At 42.0% G+C, this 18880-nt stretch overlaps 1 protein-coding gene across 1 annotated transcript in view; it reads left to right on the forward strand.

Annotated features, from left to right (window-relative positions):
• AQP1 (aquaporin 1 (Colton blood group)) overlaps nucleotides 1-18880 on the forward strand; it is a 35639-nt gene that overhangs the window by 13020 nt on the left and 3739 nt on the right. Inside the window, exon 3 of the mRNA XM_081970236.1 lies at nucleotides 13284-13448. Coding sequence (XP_081826362.1) covers nucleotides 13284-13448 — 165 coding nt within the window. The remainder of the gene's footprint in view (nucleotides 1-13283; nucleotides 13449-18880) is intronic.

Here is an 18880-nt window from a genome sequence, read left to right on the forward strand (position 1 = left end):
AGGGAGACAGAGAGCGTGCGTAGAGGTAAAGGTTAAAGAATTACTGCCAAGGAAGGGGGGGAAAACAGATCTGTTTTTTCTTTTTCTGGTCCTCTGTGTTTCCTGGCAAGGTAGAACATTATAATTCAAAGTTCTTCAGATAGCTTGCCTGGATTTCAGCTACCAGAATTTCCCAGCCAGCATGCAATTCCCTAGAATTCTGGGACTTGAAATCCACATATTTTAAAGTTGCCAAGGTTGAGAAACACATTTCTAAGGATTATGAAACTTCTGGTGATTGATGGACACAAATCTTAAAGTTCCCAAGTTTGGACACCCCTGGTGTAGACTCTTTGCCTTTTGCTTCCTGCATAGCCTTTTCATTTTCTCATTTGAATGGTGTATAAATGTGACTTGCTATAAATATGGTTTACTATAAATGTGAATTTTGTAGAATTCACAATTTGGAGAAATCCTAGTGGGTTCCAATCTAAGTATTAATCAAATTCTGCTTTGGTGCTGATATGTGTAGGTCAACCATAATAAGCCTAGAAAAATTGCCTCATTTTCCCCCCTAATTGTTTCTCGTTCAATTATGGGGGGGGGGGAAATCCTTGCAGAAAAGGGGAGAATTTAGCAAAAAATATGATGGGTAAATGTAGCATTCTTGCTCATTCATGTGGCAAGATGAGGGGGCATTCCACTTGAATCAATCACTAGGAAACTGTGAGTTCTAGTTCCAGCTTGGCATGAAAGTTAGCTGGATGACTTTGAGTCAATTGCCAGGAGTCAGTGAATTCTAGTTCTGCTTTAGGCACAAAAGCCGGCTGGGTGATTTGGGCTGATCAACTAAACGACAATGAGTTCTAGTACCACCTAGGCATGAAAATCAGCTCTGGGAGTTCTAGTCACAGCTCAGGGAGTTCTTAGACCCAAAGCCAGCTGGGTGACTTTGGGCCAAACACTAGGAGAGTGTGAGTTCTAGTCTCACTTTGTGCACAAAAGCTGGCTGGGTGATTCTGGGCCAATGACCAGGAGACGGTGAGTTCTAGTACTGCTTTAAAGATGATAGCCAGCTGCGTCACTTTGGACCAATCCCTCTCTCTCACCCATCCTTTCTTCACAGGGTTGTGGGAAAATAGGACAAAAAAGGAGTTTACCTCCTCAAGTCACTTATAAATTAATGAAAGAGGGATTTAAAAAATCTAATAAGAATAATAATTCTGGCAAAATTAAGCCACTTATGTCTTGTTCTTGGGCTGTGTTGTGAAAGCTCTTCTGTATGAAATGCCTTGTTTGACATAGAAGTTGAAAAGGAGACGTTGGCTAAGTCACTCACTCTTAATTTAATTGCCTATTTTTATTCCTCCCCCCCCCCACCCCAGCTCGGATTGCAAGCTTGATTCAGTATTATATGAAATTGGCTTTTTGATCTCCACATTCCAATTGGGCGGTGAAATGTCACAACTCACATGCCAGCTTCTCTTACAGAATACAGAATAACAGTTGGAAGGGACCTTGGAGGTCTTCCAGTCCAACCCTCTGCTCAGGCAGGAAACATTATACCATTTCAGAAAAAGGGCTGTCCAGTTTCTTCTTAAAAACTTCCAGTGTTGGAGCATTCACAACTTCTGGAGGCAAGATGTTCCACTGGTTAATTGTTCTTAACTCTCATGAAATTTCTTTTTAATTGCTTCTCTCCTTGATTAGTTTCCATCCATTGTTTCTTGTCCTATGTTTGGGTGATTTGAAGAATAGCTTGACTCTCTCTTCTTTGGGGCAACCCCTGAGATATTGGAACACTGCTATCATGTCTCCCCTAGTCCTCCTTTTCATTAAAGACATACCCAGTTCCTGCAACCGTTCTTTGTATATTTTATGCTCCAGTCCCCTAATCATTGTTGTTGCTCTTCTCTGCACTCTTTCTAGAGTCTCAACATATTTTTAAAAATATGGTGACCACAACTAGATGCTGTATCCCAAGTGTGGCCTTCCCAAGGCCTTATAAAGTGGTATCAACACTTCACGTGATCTTGATTTTATCCCTCTGTTGATGCAGCCTAGAACTGGGTTGGCTTTTTTGGCAGCTGCAGCACACAACTGGCTCATATTGCCTTATCCCTGCCCTCTTGAGAATTGCCTTTAGTTTTATTCCAGGGGTCGGCATGACAAGCAGATCATGCCCCAAATGACAATGAGATCTTGAGGTCGGTGCCAGCGACTTGACCCACAGTCTTGCAAACTCTAATTGCTATGTGGTTTATTTGATTCCCAACTCCCAAGCTTTTAATATTCCTCAATATTACAAGAAAAGGCAGGGTTGTGAGATATGATGAGAGGATATTTCTGGGTGGGGGGAAGGTTCCTTCATAAGGGAGGAGGGGGTGACCCAAGGGTGGGCTTCAAAAATTTTAGCAAGAGGTTCTTTGTCTGGTTGCTGAGTGGGTGTGGCCATGGTGGGATTGGCCAATCAGCCTCCTGCACCATGGCGGCGGAGGGGGGGGCGTTTTTGCACTCCCCAGGCTCTGGAGGTTTTTCTTGAGCCTCCGGGAGGGTGAAAATGGCCTCCCCAGGTCCCGGAAGCCCTCTGGAGGCTGGAAATGGGCCCGTTTTTGGCCTTCTGAAGCCTCCACAGACGCCCTGCACTTATCTGCACCCAAAATGGGCAGTGTGGGGACTCTTGGGAGGGAAGGGGTGGGCTGGGCCATCCAGGAATGAGATTTGGGGGTTCTCCAAACTGCACAGAATCTTATTGAAAGGACCTCCCAAACCCCTGCAAACCCCCAGCAGCAAACCCCAGGGCTGATCTGCCTCCAAAACCCAATCTCCCAAGAATATCATAGGGAGGGGACTTAAGTGCCCCCTTGCACTCTTACAAGACAGGTTTTGCACTCTAAAGCACCTTATGCTACAAGGCTCGAAATTCTTGGGCTGGATAGTTTAGAACTGTGACTCTCGCGGCCGGATTTAGATATTGCATACGAAAGTAGCGTCTTACCTATAAATGACTTTTTTTTAAAGTTTCAAAAACGTTTTTTAGTTTAATTTCAGCTTCTTCCCTCAAGATGATGCTTTAAGGCAGGGATGGCTAACCTTTTCCGGACTGAGTGCCCAAAGCATGCGAGTATGCGTGTAAATGCAATGCACGCACGGCCTCCAACATGTCCCCCCCGCATAAGCATGCATATCCCCCGCATGCCCCCTACCCCCCTCCCACACACATGCAAGGTAGAGACCTGGTGACCAGCTGGCCAGTGAGAGTTACGCCCAGAAGCGTGGCAGAACTGAACTGGGGCAATGGCTCATGTAGCATTTTCATGTCATCTATGTCACATGTGCCATAGGTTCACCATCACAGCTATAAGGCATTGCACGACAAAAAGGACAGTTTTCTTCCCCCATGCCATCATTTTGTTAAACAGCTAACTCCCAGAACACTGTCTTATGCCCTGAGGATATCAAATCATGTAGTAGGGCTGTATTACTATTATCCTTCTCATCTCCCCTATTACCTATCCCTTTAGCATCTTATGACTATCACTTTGTTGTTTGTATCTTATGATTTATGCTGATTGCTTTTATTTAGTAACTTATAACTATCACCGAGTGTTGCATCTTATGATTTATGACAATTGCCTTTTACGATTATGATCGTGATTTAACATTTGTTACTTGCATGTACACTGAGGGGATTCTGCATTCAAATTCCCTGTGTGTCCAATCACACTTGGCCAATAAAGAATATTCTATTCTAGTTTTAATCGTAATGCATTTAATCGTAATGCAACGCATTTAAAATCGTAATGCATTTAATCGTAATGCATTTAATCGTAATGCATTTAATCGTAATGCAACGCATGCGAGCAACAGTTCTAAGCTTAATGTAAACAGTTTTAAATTTGATTGTAAAAAAATATATATCAATTTTTGAAATAGAATTGTCAAAATGTAGAATATTTTACCCGAGCCAGTTGTCTCAGCTATTAACTTTCACAGTTTTATTTCCAACTTCACTTCTGTGGACATCCCATAATTAAGAGGTTTCTAAGGGATTGTGCGTAAGAACACTAAAGTGCCTATCATCCCTGTCATATTTTCGTTTTTTTCATTTTGTTCGTTCAAATTTGTTACTTTTATTTGACAAGCAAATAAATAGTGCCCATTTCTGCTGGCTGTCAACTCATAAAAGTTGCCATGGTGAGGAAAAGTGGGGGGGGGGGAGCACATTCCACGCATACCTTCGGCTAGAGTTGGATCTCAGATTACTACAGCAAATTTGTGAGGCGTGCACCTCGTTCGAGAATGTGATTTATGACACAGACTGTGGGGAGGAAAGAAACATGAGTAAAGTTCAGCCATAATTCAAAAGAGGTTTAGATCTGACTGTCTGTCAGGTTTCCAAAAGATGCCCTAATTGATTCATGAGCCTTGAGCCAAGTTTCAAAAGAAAACCAATCATTTATTAAGAGCACCATTTCAACAATACCCTATTGCAGTCAGATCTAAACCTCATTGGCATCCCAGTGACATTTGGATGGCTTCTGAGACAACCAGTATAAAGATCTAAGATGTGTCTTGGTCTTCTCCAGTAGGTAGGTTGCTCTTGAATTTTTATTAGAATAGTCTTTTTTTTAATAAAGTTTTTTTTATTTTTTGTTCTCTATATATACATTCACATAATTATTATTCTTTTTTTATATATTCATAATTCTAATACATTTGTCATTCCATTTATAGAATTGTAATATTCCATTCGGGTTGTTTTGTTTACCATCCCTCACCTATTTTGACACCACCAACTTCTCCTTTCTTTTTTCTCCCACCCTCCCTTCTCTACTTCTTTCCTTCCTCTTTTCCCTTCCTTCTTCCCTTACCTCTCCGCTCCTCCTCTCTTCCTCTTCCCCTTCCTACCCTCTCTCCTTCTCCCTTCCATCTTCCTCTCCTCCTCAGTATCTTCCTTCCCTCCACTTCTTCTCCTCTCCTCTCTTCCTTTCTCTCCCTCTCCCCCTTCTTTATCTTCGTTCCTCATCTCCTTTCCCTTCCTTCTTCCCTTACCTCTCCCCTACTTCTCACTACCTCTTCCCCTTCTTACCCTCTCTCCTTCTCTGTTTCCCCCTTCCATCTTCTTCTCCTTACCTTCTCTCTTCTTTCCCTCCTTTTCCTCTCTTCCTCTCTTCCTTTCTTTTTCTATTGCTGCAGGTGTCTCTTCCAGCTCTTAATTTCTATTTTCTTGGGGTGGTATTTCCGCAAACCCAAAAATCTTTGTATATCATTTCTTGTGTTTTTTTTTAAAAGAATATTTTTCTTTTTTTGGTCAGACAAAAACAGACAACAAATAACACATAGAACCTTCTTCAATCACGTACAGCTTGTCGTTTGGGTGTAAGGTTTTTGTGCATCACTTCCATAGCCCTCACTTTCAAATGTATGTAAGATCACAAATTATCAATTCATTTCAAACAAATTCTCATATCATCAATCTAGTATATTATATAAAAATTATTATAATTATTAAACATTCATTTGACTACAAATTGCTTTTACATCCTTTTGTATGAAATATCCTAAATTTGAGGTAAAACTATACAATAGCATTCCATTCAATAACATTTCATCTTTCTAACATATTCTAAATAAAAATTGATTATATTTAATAACAAATACTTTTAAGTCTCCTCTCGTAGTCTTCATTTGCAGTTTGTATAAAATTTCATATCCTCAAACTAGTACCAATATATGTATTATTATCAATATTACTCATTTATATGACTATATATAATACTCTAAATTTAATTAAGTTTGACTTTCACTACATCAACCTGTATCTTTCCAGTAGTAGTGCAGTTTTATATCTTATGTCATTTGTGGAATTAATATTCTGGTTGTTTTCTTAGTAGGTCTTTTATGGACTTCTTTTCGCAGCTCATTGCTCATTGTATATCTTATTAGCACTTGAAACCCTCCATCTGTTCCTTTCATCAACTTATCTTTGGTTATCACCGATGTTTCAGTCAAGATTTTTCTCCTTACTTCCATAAAATTTTCTCTTTTTTCTTTTTCTGTACTTTGAGGTCTGAGGTCTGAGGTAGAGTTCCAGTCCACCTTTCCATAGTCCACTCTTACTGTTACCAATCACACTCAGTATGCTGTCGGTATCCACAATTTTCTTATCTCTTTGTTCCCTTTTTCCTTCAATTTTTGGAACTCTGTCCTCAACTTCTTTTGATAAATATTCTCAATTTTTCCATTTCTTTTTGTTGTTCTTTGTTCTGCGTCATCCATTCTCATCTCAATTTTCTCTCTTATTATTAATATCTTTTGAATTTTAAACATAATCATTTGCAATATTAGTGTTTCTTTTTCATGTTGCGCCATCCTTCCAACTTATAAACACTGCCACTATAGCATTCGAGGCATTTATTGTATTCCAAACAAGTTCATTATAATCTTCCAAGTCAAAACTGTGCCTTCACTGCGAAAACTCTGAAACAAACAAATCGTGCTCTTTCCACTATCACTCTCAATAAATAAACTGAAAGGAATTCCAATGATCAAAGAGCGGGAAAAAAATACAATGATTCAGCCTCCAGCCTTAAAGTGGCAGTGTTACTTTTTTTCCTCTCTCTGCTATTACAGCCCTTTTTAAATAGCAGACTTACGGAGAAAAATTCTTAATAAAAAAACCCCAATCCAATCAAACGTAGAAAAGCAAAAAAAAATTAATCCACAAGTATATATAGAAAAAGTAAAAAAAAAAAAAATTAGAAGAAAAACTGAGTTTTCCAATTTAAAAAAATAGGAAACATTTGCAGAACTTCCATTTGTAAAAAGAGAATTTAAGAAAAAGAATAACACACTAAGTTTAATGTAGCTTAATTTCGCCGCTGGTTTTCTTTTGTCTTCAATTTTAATTTAGTTTTAATTTTCTTTGGATAGTCTCTTTTCTAATAATAAAATTTCCTCACCAATCCGACACACTATTCTTTTCTATTTTCTTTCCATTCCTGAGCTGTCCCAACTTCAGCAGCTTCAAGGCTGGGTTTCTGTCTTCAGGAAAAAGAGCTTCTCCTAGATCAATCAGAGACTTTGCAGTGTCCCTAAGGTCAGCAGGACTTACTCTTATTTATTACCGTCTCTTCGGGACGGTTTAGGTCCAAACGGACCGCCCCTTGGCAGAAATATCGACTGCAATCTTGGAGCTCCAAGATTGCACGTCGTATCATCGCAACATCAGCTCTCTCTCCAGAATAGTCTTGAACCTTGTGAAGATCAAGTCGGTTGAGAGTTTTCAGTCTTGAAGTCTCAATGTTGAATCCAGGTTGGGCGAAGTTGCCTCTGAAATGCTTCCACACGGCAGCTGCATGAAAACCGTGCAGGAGAATGATGTCCCTCCTTTTTGGAAGCATCTCAGGGATATCTGCCTGGTCCCTATAAGAAGTAAAGATGGACCTTTTGCCCGAACCAACAGATAGTCCTTGTTTTATATTGTTATGTATTGAATGTATGTAGTTGTGGTAACTGTGAAACTAACCTTTAGATGACCCTAACTGTTAACTGTGCTAAAGTGAAACTAACCTTTAGATGACCCCAACAGTTTTGGAGGGAAATTTAGAACATTTATATTTGGGGAGGGGGCTTTTTCTAGTTTTATGATTGGTTAAGGAGCAGGGGTCTCCAAACTTGGCAACTTTAAGACTTGTGGCCTACCATCTTCAAAGCGCTCCATGGCATAGGGCCTAGTTACCTGCGGGATCGTGTCCTGCCCCATACATCCCTGCGGCCCATTCGCTCACACAGAGAGGGTCTCCTCCGGGTGCCGTCCTCTAGAGATTGTCAGAGGGCGGTGCCCAGGAGTAGGTCCTTCTCTGTGGCGGGCCCTACCCTTTGGAACGACCTCCCCCCAGACATTAGAACAACAACCGATCTCCGCTCCTTCCGCAGTAAACTGAAAACCCACCTGTTTCGGCTAGCCGGCCTGGCATAACTCGACAACTTATCCACCCCTAGGTCATTTTTAATTGTTAATTTTAGTTTTTAAACTATTAATGTTATTGAGGTTTTAACCTTTTTCAGCATTGTAATTATTTATTTATTTTTTACCTCCTCTGTATGATTGCTTGTGTACGTCGCCCCGAGTCCCTGTGGGGAGAGGGGGTGACTAATACGTTTAAATAAATAAATAAATAAATAAATAAATAAATAAATAAATAAATAAATAAATAAATAAATAAATAAATAAATAAATAAATAAATAAATAAATAAATAAATAAATAAATAAATAAATAAATAAATAAATAAATAAATAAATAAATAAATAAATAAACTCCCAGAATTATCCAGCCTGCTATGCTGAATTCCAGAGAATTCTGGGAGTTGAAGTCCACAAGTCTTAAAGTTGCCAAGTTTGAAGGCCTCTGGCCTAGAGTATAAATCACAGGCATTTGCTCGCAGTTCCTCAGTTCCATTTTTGAGTCAATGAATGCTGTTGCAGCTATTCTGGTCTGGTTCCTGCTTACTGAAGCCCACTACACAATATGTATCATCTTCTCAATTGGTGTCCTCCAGATATCTTAGGACAGGGGTGTCAAACTCTAGGCCTGCGGAGTGCTTAAATTTGGCCCATGGGGCTGGCCTACAAACAGCAAAGGACCGGCCCGTGGGGTCTCTGACAGCCAAAACTGGGTACAGGGGGGTTCATGCAGCCCCCCGGATGCCCTGTTTTTGGCCTGCGCATCCTCCTGCAGCACTCTGCTGGCCAAAAATGGGTGCTGCAGGAGGCTGTCCAGGATAAAAACAACCCCCTCCCCGCACTCCATTTTGGCTGGCATGGTGCTGGAGGAGGCATCCATCCCATCCTCTCCCCGCTACCCTGGTGGCCCCCAGAGGAGAACTGCAATGCTGATTCAGCCCTGGAAGAAATCCAGTTTGACACCTCTGTCTTAGACATCGCCTTCAGAATGCTAAATTGAAGCGATTTTCAGCTAGATCGTTCGAATATTTTGAGGGTTGTTGTCTTAACCGAGGCCTGCAATCCCAAAATCTTGGAAGCACATCACTTGGACACCATCACCTTCCTACATGGGTTGCTAAGCACAACTGGTGGAGAAACATCTGTGGCCACTCAGTGGCCAAGATTTGTTGGAGCATGTTGGGTGACTCGGATCTTCATCTATTTTCGGTTTGTTGGGGAAAGTTGATGTTGAATTCTCTAGACCGGTCTTATATAACAAAGAATTAAATCCTGGTTAGCTTGCTGCCTACCCAAACTGTGTTTTGATTGCATGCCCACGACTTCATTTTATATAACAAGATTTGCATTTGTCTCGGTGTCGTGTTTGTGCAATGGATTTTTTTCTTCTTCCCTTGCTACCCATTCTTTGCAAAAATAAAAAAATAAAAATGCAGAGAGGTGGGGGAAAAAAATCTCAACACCGGAGAACAATATCATCTGGAATTCTTTGTTCTATCTTCATTTCCTGTTTCCTTTTTCTATCCCTTTGTGCATTAAAGTTCAGAGAGAAAAATGAGAATCCTGACTTTGTGCCCCTGTTATCTGCATTTTTTTTTGTTCAAACGGTGGAAATGAAATTCCTGGGAAAAGAAGGTGGGGGGGGGGGGGGAGAAGAACCTGAAGCAAAACAATTATCCAGAGGCTGTTTGGAGAGCCAAAATGTGGAGGGTTAGAAAGTCACTTCAGGTTGTTGCAGGGGTGAAATTCAGCAGGTTCTGACAGGTTTTGGAGAACCGGTAGAGGAAATTTTGAGCAGTTCGGAGAACTGCAAATACCATCTCTGGCTGGTCCCAGGAATGGGATGGGAATGGAGATTTTGCAGTATCCTTCCCCTGCGACGCCCACCAAGCCATGCCCACAGAACCGGTAGTAAAAAAAATTGAATTTCCCCACTGGGGTGTTGTATAGAGAAGCCAATATTGATCGGCCGACAGTACAGCAGGTCATGAATAAAGCAATTTCTGTGTTCAAACAATACTTTGATTCGTGAATAGATTGAGTTAAGTGAACTCAAGAAAGGCAGAAGGAAAAAAGGAAAGAAGGTTTAAAATATAAATTTAGCATGATGCATTTAGAAAATCTTTAAGATGGCCTGGAAATGTCATGTCTCTTCTTCGTCCTCCTCCTCTCCACAAAAATCACTTTCTTCTAGCACTGTTGATGTTACTTAGCTGGGTTATGAAATGTCCACAAGAAACAGGAAAAATAAGAGAGCTGCAAGAAACCCACAATCTTCTTCTTCCTCCTCTTCCTTGTCTCTCTCCCCTCCTCCTCCTCCTCCTCCTCCTCCTCCTCTTCTTCTTCTTCGCCTTCATCTTTGCCTTCTCCATTTCCTCCTTCCTTCCTCTCCACCTCCTCCTGTTCTTCGCCTTCGTCTTCACCTCCATTTCCTCCTTCCTTCCTCTCCTCCTCATCCTGCATTTCATCCTTCCTTCCTCTCCTCCTCCTCCTCCTCCTCCTCTTCACCTTCTCCTCCATTTCCTCCTTCCTTCCTTCCTCTCCCCCCCCCCCCCGCCTGCACCACCACGTTTCCTCCCATCTCTCTCTAACGCACGGCTGACATGCTCTCCTTATCTCTTCCGGTGTCCAAATAACATTTCCCCCCATTCTTCCAAAGGAGTCTGAAAACCTCAAGAGGTAAACCATCAGTCTCGAAGGGATGTCTGGGGCCCGTGGGGAACTGGGCACCAAGAGTAAAAGTGTGGGGCTGGCAGTGAAGACGAGGCCTTTTGCGACTGTCTGTTTGTCTGCAGATCCAAGTATGAGCAGGGAGCGTTTTAATTCAGCCAATTAAACTCTGGCCTTTTGCTGCCGATGCTCCGATGCTCCGTACGAACTTCGGGGTCATGGCTGCAGAGGCCAGGAACGTGCGAACTGTGTGTTCTCACTGAGTCTGACAAACAACCTAGATATCATGGGACATGTTTCCACAGTAGCACTTAGTCCACTTTGACATTTATTCTGACAATTCTTCCTATTTAGTTCATCGGCGGCTGATTCTCTCCAGCCCTCCAGCACTCCGGAGCCACAGTTGTCATTACCCCAGCTGACGCGGCTATGAACGTGAAGGGTGGCTTAGTCCAGCAGGTCACAAAGGACAAGCTTGGGGGAGATTTGTCAAGATAGAGCTCAGGAGTAAGAAGGCAGAGAACCAAGGGGCTTTGTGGCTTACTGGTGAAGGCACCGGGCTAGAAACCAAGAGGCAGTGAGTTCTAGTCCCATCTTAGCCATGAAAACCAGCTTGGTGACTATGGGCCAGTCTCTCTCTCTCTCTCTCTCTCTCTCTCTCTCTCTCTCTCTCTCTCTCTCTCTCTCTCTCTCTCTCTCAGCCCATCCCACCTCATATGGTTGTTATTGTGGGAAAAATAGGAGATGGGATGAGTATTAGATATGTTTGCCCCCTTGAATTATTTATAAAAAATATTTATTTGTGCCTGTATTTATTTATTTATTGTTATTATTTATTTATTGTTGTTGTTGTTATTTATTTAACTTTGTTTGTCACCCACCTCACCACAATAAGGGTGGGATCAAAATAAATAAAATAAAAACTCACAGATTGTTCTTTTTTCTCAAAGAAGAGCCAGGCTGACGAAACTTCAGAGGGCCACTAGATGGTGATCAAGAGTTTAGATAATTTCCCACCGGCTCTTTGTCTCCTCCTTGTGGCAATCTGGAATATTGCAGCCTAGATCTATTTGCCTTGCCTATGGACCATCCCCCGCCTCGCATGCCGCGGTTTCCTCTGTGAAAACGCCCAGGCTGGTTTTTGATGATAGTTCAGACATTCCAAAGGGCACCAATGTGAGGAAGCAGGGAGGTCTTTTCCCATGCCATGAGTATCTGTGGGAAGGAAGGCGGTCAAAAAAGTCAAGATGGAAGCCCCACTCCTTCTTTGTATGGAGTGTTTTGGAGTTTCTGTGCCTTCCCTTCAGCGTGCAACGCCTTGCACAAATTGTATTATTTCCGCAAGTGTTTAGTTTGTCACAAATAGGGCGTGCCTTTTAAATTTGTGATATTTTTCTCTCTAGGCTATGGTGTCTGTTATAGATCTATGGCACACTCCTCTATTATAATTTAATATCTCCCCTAGTTTCATGGTTTTAATGTTTAGAGAGGTCAGCCTGTGACAGATTTTTTAAAAAACCCACACATAATGATGCATAGAAGCACTCCCCATCTTACGTATGTAATTGAGTCAGTAATTTCAGCTGTAAGTCGTAACAGTCATAAAGGAGGTCTCTATGTGACAATGTCCGATTTTATAACCTTTTTCTGTGATGGTCCTAAAGTGAACAAGATGGTGCACCGTTGTTGAGCAAAACCATTGTTCATTATGGAGCACTTCTGGCCAGATACCAGAGGTAAAATGCCTGTTTCCATCAAAATGTAGTAAAATGATAGTAATTGATTGCATTTTTAATCACTTCCCCTTTCCTTCCTCCTTCAGCTCCTCCTTCTCCTCCTGCTCTTCCTTCCTTCCCTCCCTCCCTCCCTCCCCTTCCTTCCTCCCCTTCCTTCCTTCCTCCTTCCCTCTCTTTCCTTCCTTCTTTCCTTCCTTCCCTCTTTCCTCCCTCTCTCCCTCCCTTCCCTTCCCTGCCTTTCTTCCTCCCCTCCCTCCCCTCCCTCTCCTTCTATCCTCCCTCCCTCCCTCTCCTTTCATCCTTCCCTCCCTCCCTCTCCTTTCCTGCTTTCTTCCCTCCCGCCCTCCCTCCTTCCCTCCCTCCTTTCCTTCCTTCCTTCCCCCTCTCCCGCACTTCTACTCCTCCTCCATATTATTATCCATTGCCCAGTTCTCAGAAGCTATTTTGAAGTTACCGGAAACCTACAATATTGTGTGTCACATCTGATCGTCGGAAATACAAGTTCGGGTGAACTTTTAGCATTTCACCCCTAGTTCTACCCTAAGTTTAAACAAATCTTCCTCTTTGGAATGGCATTTAATTTTGGCTTCTGACTCTCTAATCAGCTTATTTATTATGTTGCTTGGAGCTGTAAAAACATAAGGGAGGGGAATGCAGTGTCATGAAACACACAACCGTATTGATGACAAAGCAATTCAGGTAGTCTCGGACATAGGGCTGTAATGGAACAAATTATGATGGTTGTAAAACGGGTCGGTCTGATCATGTGTCCATCCCGATTTTAGGACCTTTTTTTTGCAGCGTTTGTTAAATGAACTTAGCAGTCATAAAGTGCCCACTGAGGCCATTAATTGAGCCAGTGTCCAACTCAGCTTCATCCTGGTGCAGAGCTGTGATTGCTTCTCTTTGTGGTCTTGTCCTTTTGCAGTTGGCCAAGGGGGTGAATCCTGGTCAAGGCCTGGGCATCGAAATCATTGCTACATTGCAGCTGGTGCTTTGTGTGCTCGCCACAACGGACAAGAGGCGAACGGACGTCTCTGGGTCAGCGCCACTGGCCATCGGTCTTTCTGTAGCCTTGGGTCATCTGCTGGCGGTGAGTACAGATTCGAGATTCATGTATTGGCACGTTTGCTAAACCACAATAGCACTTAGACTTATATACCGCTTCACAGTGCTTTACAGCCCTCTCTAAGCGGTTTACAGAGTCAGCTTATGCCCCAAACCCCCCCCCCCCAACAATCTGGGTCCTCATTTTACCCACCTTGGAAGGATGGAAGGCAGAGTCCACCTTTAGACAGTGAGATTTGAACTGCCGAAATGCAGCTAGCAATCAGAAGAAGTAGCCTGCAGTTATTGTTGTTAATTGCAAAGTCGTGTCCGACCCATCGTGAGCCCATGGACAATGTTCCTCCAGGCTGTCCTGTCCTCTACCATCCTCTGGAGTCCATTTAATGCCTACTGCTTCAGTGACCATCCAGCCACCTTATTCTCTTTCCTCCCCTTCTTCTTTTACCCTCAATCTTTCCCAGCACGAGGCTCTTCTCCAGGGAGTCCTTTCTTCTCATTAGGTGGCCAAACAAGTCTTTGTTTCCTGTGGAGGTAAAAAAAAATACCATAAGATTTATACACATAGAAATAAGAACATGGAGAAGAAGAAAATTAAAAAGCAAATCTAAGAAATAGTTAAGATAAAGGGGGGAAATGAAATATATATATATACACAGAAACATGAACACAGAAAATAGGATTTAAAAAAAAAAAAACCTAAGAGCTAATAAATAAGGAAAAAAACCATACATTTATACACATAGTATTATAGACATAGAAAAGATTTTTTTTTGAAGAAAAGCTATGATGTCATATTTTAAAAACTTAAGATTTATACATACAAGAACAAGAACATTGAAAACAGAAAATTTTTAAAGAACTAAGAAATGATTTAAAAACTCATACCATTTATATCCGCGAGAATAAGAACATAGCGAAGAGGAAAATTAAAAGGAAAAAAAAACCCCTAAGAGCTAAGAAATAGTTAAGATTAAAATAAAAAACTCCATAAGATTTATACACAAAGGAGTAACAGAACATAGAAACAGAACATATGAAAGGAATAGATTAAATAAGAATAGAAATTGATGGAAAATAGAATGAGGTAGGAAATTATATTTTGCACCGTTAACAGGGTTGTATGGAAAAATAAAGAACTGTTTTGGTTCTGTACCATATGAAGTAAAACCCTAACATAGGCCAGGTCTGTTACCAAAGCGACAGATGTCAAAACATATCTGAAGTCCAAAACAAGCAGAAAAGGATATGGAAGCAGCTCAAACTGACACCGCAATAATTCACGTGGGTATAAAGGGGGGAGATTCAGCAAGGGTTTGCAAGAGTCAATTACCGTACCCATTCTCAATCAATGTGCTCTATAGCTTTCAACTGTGAAATCGATTTCTAGTGGGGGTAGCTGAGACATTCTTTAAAAAGGTTACCCGAAAAAAAGAAAGAAAATATTTGTAGGTCAGGGTGGAACTGTGGGATTCTAGACACTTTCCAAGCTTGGGGGTTTTCTTGCAGACGTTTCATGACCCAACTAGGGAACATCATCAGAGCTAGAAGGGATTGGGGTTTGTGGAAGAGGAGGAGGAGGAGGAAAACGGTGGGCTCCTTGATACTCTCTGAGCTTAGTGGTTTTATTGCAGACGTTTCATGACCCAACTAGGAAACATCATCAGTGCTAGGAGGAAGTTGGGTTTGTGGAGTAGAGGAGGAGGAGATGGAGGAGGAGGATGAAAAAGAAAGAGAGCTGTCTGAGCTTTCTTCTTGCAGACATTTCATTACCCAGCTAGGTAACTTCATCAGTGCCTGTATATTAGTAGCATCTTTATATACAGTGGTGCTGATGAACAGATCTCACACTCACCAGCATTAATGCTGTTACCTAATTCAGTTAATGAAACATTGCCTCAAGAGATCCATGCTTCAGAAGTGTTCCATGCTATCCCCAGGTTCCCCATTCTGAATGAGTCAGTAAGGAAAACTTAGAAGATCTACTCATATTCTAATCTAATTAAATGCAAATTTGGCAGATTTTGCAAAAGACAATGCAAAGCAGTCAGTGTACCGCCAAGGGGACCCATAAGGGACAGGGAAATGTCAGAAAAGTGAAGGTAACAGTTGCAATGGCATGGTAGAATTTATCCACATAGAACTGATGATGCTACCTAGTTGGGTTATGAAATATCTGCAAGAAAACAACCAAGCTCAGAGAGCACCCAGGACCCCACAATCCTCCTCCTCTTCCTTCTCCACCTTTCCCCTCTCCTCCTCCTCTTCCTGCTCCCTTCCCCAAATCCTATTCCCTTCTAGCCCTGATGATGTTCCCTAGTAGGGTCATGAAATGTCTGCAAGAATCTACCAACCCACAGTTCAACCTTGAGCTACCAATATTCTCTTCTGTTGATGATAGAACCTGTCAACAGCTTGCCTCCAGAAGTTGTGAATGCCCCAACACTGGAAGTCTTTAAGAAGATGTTGGATAGCTATTTGTCTGAAACGGTATAGGGTTTCCTGCCTAGGCAGGGGGTTGGACTAGAAGACCTCCAAGGTCTCTTCCAACTCTACTATTGTACTGTATAACATGAGGGTTTTTTTAATGTCTCCCATGTTCTACTTGAAGGGTTGGAGAACGATCTAGATAATGGAGAAGGTGTATCTTTATATCATTTAAGACTCCCAACTGCACCTGTGGTGGCAGGTATAGGCATAGATAAAGGACCATTCCTAAGGGAGGCACCAACTCGTCCCTAAAACATATCATTCTTTGAGATACGTTCTTGTGTTGTGAAGATTCCCACAAACTTTCCATAGCTATGTCATCTTTACTCCTGGAATGGAGACCACACACCATCCAATGTTGACTTTTTAAAGTCAAGTAGGACGATATCTTAAAGGGATGTGGTGGCTCAGTGGCTAAGATGTTGAGCTTGTCGATCAGAAAGGTCGGCAGTTCGGCGGTTCGAAACCCTAGCGCCGCATAACGGAGTGAGCTCCAGTTCCTTGTCCCAGCTTCTGCCAACCTAGCAGTTCGAAATCACGTAAAAAAATGCAAGAAGAAAAATAGGAACCACCTTTGGTGGGAAGGGAACAGCGTTCCATGCGCCTTTGGGGGTTGAGTCATGCCGGCCACATGACCACGGAGACGTCTTCGGACAGTGCTGGTTCTTCGGCTTTGAAAGGGAAATGAGCATCGCCCCCTAGAATCAGGAACGACTAGCACATATGTGCGAGGGGAACCTTTAGCTTTACCTTTAGGACAATATCTTGGATTAATCCCGCTCATCTCAGTTGCAGATCATATTCTGCCTCTACGGTAGATCTGTGAAAAATTCTATTTTTGGAGCAGTCTATTCCGGGGGATTCCAGAACTTTCCATCCTTTTTCCAGACCACAATTGAGGGACTTGGAGCATGCTAACTTTGCTCTCCCAAACCACTTCCTGTTCCAGAAGATTGGCTTTTTAAAAAGTGCCAAACCACCCCAAAACAACTGGATTGGCCTGGTCTGAACAAAGAATAGATTGGGCAAGGGAATATTTGTCATCCACTTAAGTCAGGGCTGTCCAAACTTGGGAACTTTAAGACTTGTGGACTTCAACTCCCAGAATTCCCAGGAATTCTGGGAGTTGAAGTTCACAAGCCTTAAAGTTCCCGACACCCCTGACGTAGGTAGTAATCGACTTACAACCACAATTGAGCCCTGAATTTAGTCGCTTGGCAACTAGCTCCTATTTATGACTGTCGCAATGTCCTGGAATTGTGTGATCTGCTTTTGCGACCTCCTGACAAGCAGAATCAATGGGGGAAGTCAGAATTCACTTAACAACCGTATTACTGACTTAACCAATGATTCATTTAACCTGTTTCCCTGAAAATAAAACCTCCCCAGATAATAAGCCCAATCGGGCTTTTGAGTGCATGCGCTAAAATAAGCCCTCCCCCAAAAATAAGCCCTCCCCGAAAATACTGCAACGTAGCAGCAGCCATGAGGTAACCACGCTCGCCGCTTCCTGTACCTCAAAAATAATAAGACCTCCCCCAAAATAAGGCCAAGCACTTATTTCAGGGGTCAAAAGAAAATAAGACCCTGTTTTAGTTTTGGGTAAACAAGGTAATAACTTTGGCAACAGAGCAGGGAAAATGGGATGAAATTCACTTTTAACAACTGTCTCACTTGGCAACAGCAATGTTGGGCTCAATTGTGGCCATAAGTCGAGGACTACCCGGATTATGATGTTTAGGATGGTTGCCATCACCTGACCTTCAAAGCAAAGTTAATGGGGAAGCCGGATTCACTTAATGCCCAGAGGGTTTCACTTCACAACTGCAGACACTCACTTCACAACTGCAGAAAGGTCGTAAAATGAGGCAAAACTCAGTTAACAACTGTCTTGCATAGCAATGGAAATTTGGGCCTCAGGTGTGGTCATAACTTGAGGACTACCTGTATTGATCGTGCCATGGTGGAATTCAATTACAGCATACCAACGGATTGAAAGTTTCTACCCTTATCTTCTTTTTTCCTCACCTCTTCTTGAGTGCACACCTACAATTGTTATGTCTATCGCTTCAGTTCATGCCTCCATTCATTCTTTTCCCTTCCCTTCCTTCACGTCTTCTCTTTTCTTCCAATTCTCTGCTCTCTAATCCAGAGGTCTCCAAACTTGGCAACTTTAAGACTTGTGGACTTCGACTCCCAGAATCCCCCAGCCAGCATAGGGAATTCTGGGAATTGAAGTCCCCAAGTCTTAAAGTTGCATAGTTTGGAGAACCCCATGGACTAGTTCCACCTTGGACACGCCAACAGAAGATGTGTGTTTTGCTGATTTGGGCAGAGTCCACCCACCGTTTTAGTTCCTCTGTACATGAAATGTTCTGCGAGGCAAAAAAAAAAAATGCTATTATTTTCTTTCTTTGCCACGAAGAAAACAAAAACAGCCACTGCCCATTTTCTTCCTGACGCATTTCACACACTACATCTCAATTAAAGTAGTTAAAATGTTCAATCAATCAATCAATCAATCTGTCATAGTTTGTCCTATCTTGTTTTCCATACATTGAGCTATTTGTATGTAATCCATTTAATTAGGTGGCCCCCATCTCCGTAAAATACACCCCAACCCCAAATGTGTTTTACACATACACACACAAAGACACATACAGTGCTATAGTTCATAAACATAAATGAAATCTATTCTTTGAAAAGTTATTTATTGTTATCCTGCCTTTGTCATTTTTTCAAGTAAAACTCAACGCAGCAAATATATCTAATTCATTTCCTCTTACTTTCCTCACAAAGAAAACAATCCTTTGAGGATAGGTTGGACTGTGAGAGAAGGGCTGGTTCATATCACCCAGCTGTTTTTCATGCCTAAGGTAGGACTAGAACTCTCCATCTCCTGGTGATTGGCTTAAAGTCACCCAGCTGGCTTTCATGCCTAAAGTAGGACTAGAACTCACCATCTCCTCC

The sequence above is a fragment of the Natrix helvetica genome (assembly GCF_964273705.1).
Source record: "Natrix helvetica genome assembly, chromosome: Z".
NCBI lineage: Eukaryota > Metazoa > Chordata > Lepidosauria > Squamata > Natricidae > Natrix > Natrix helvetica.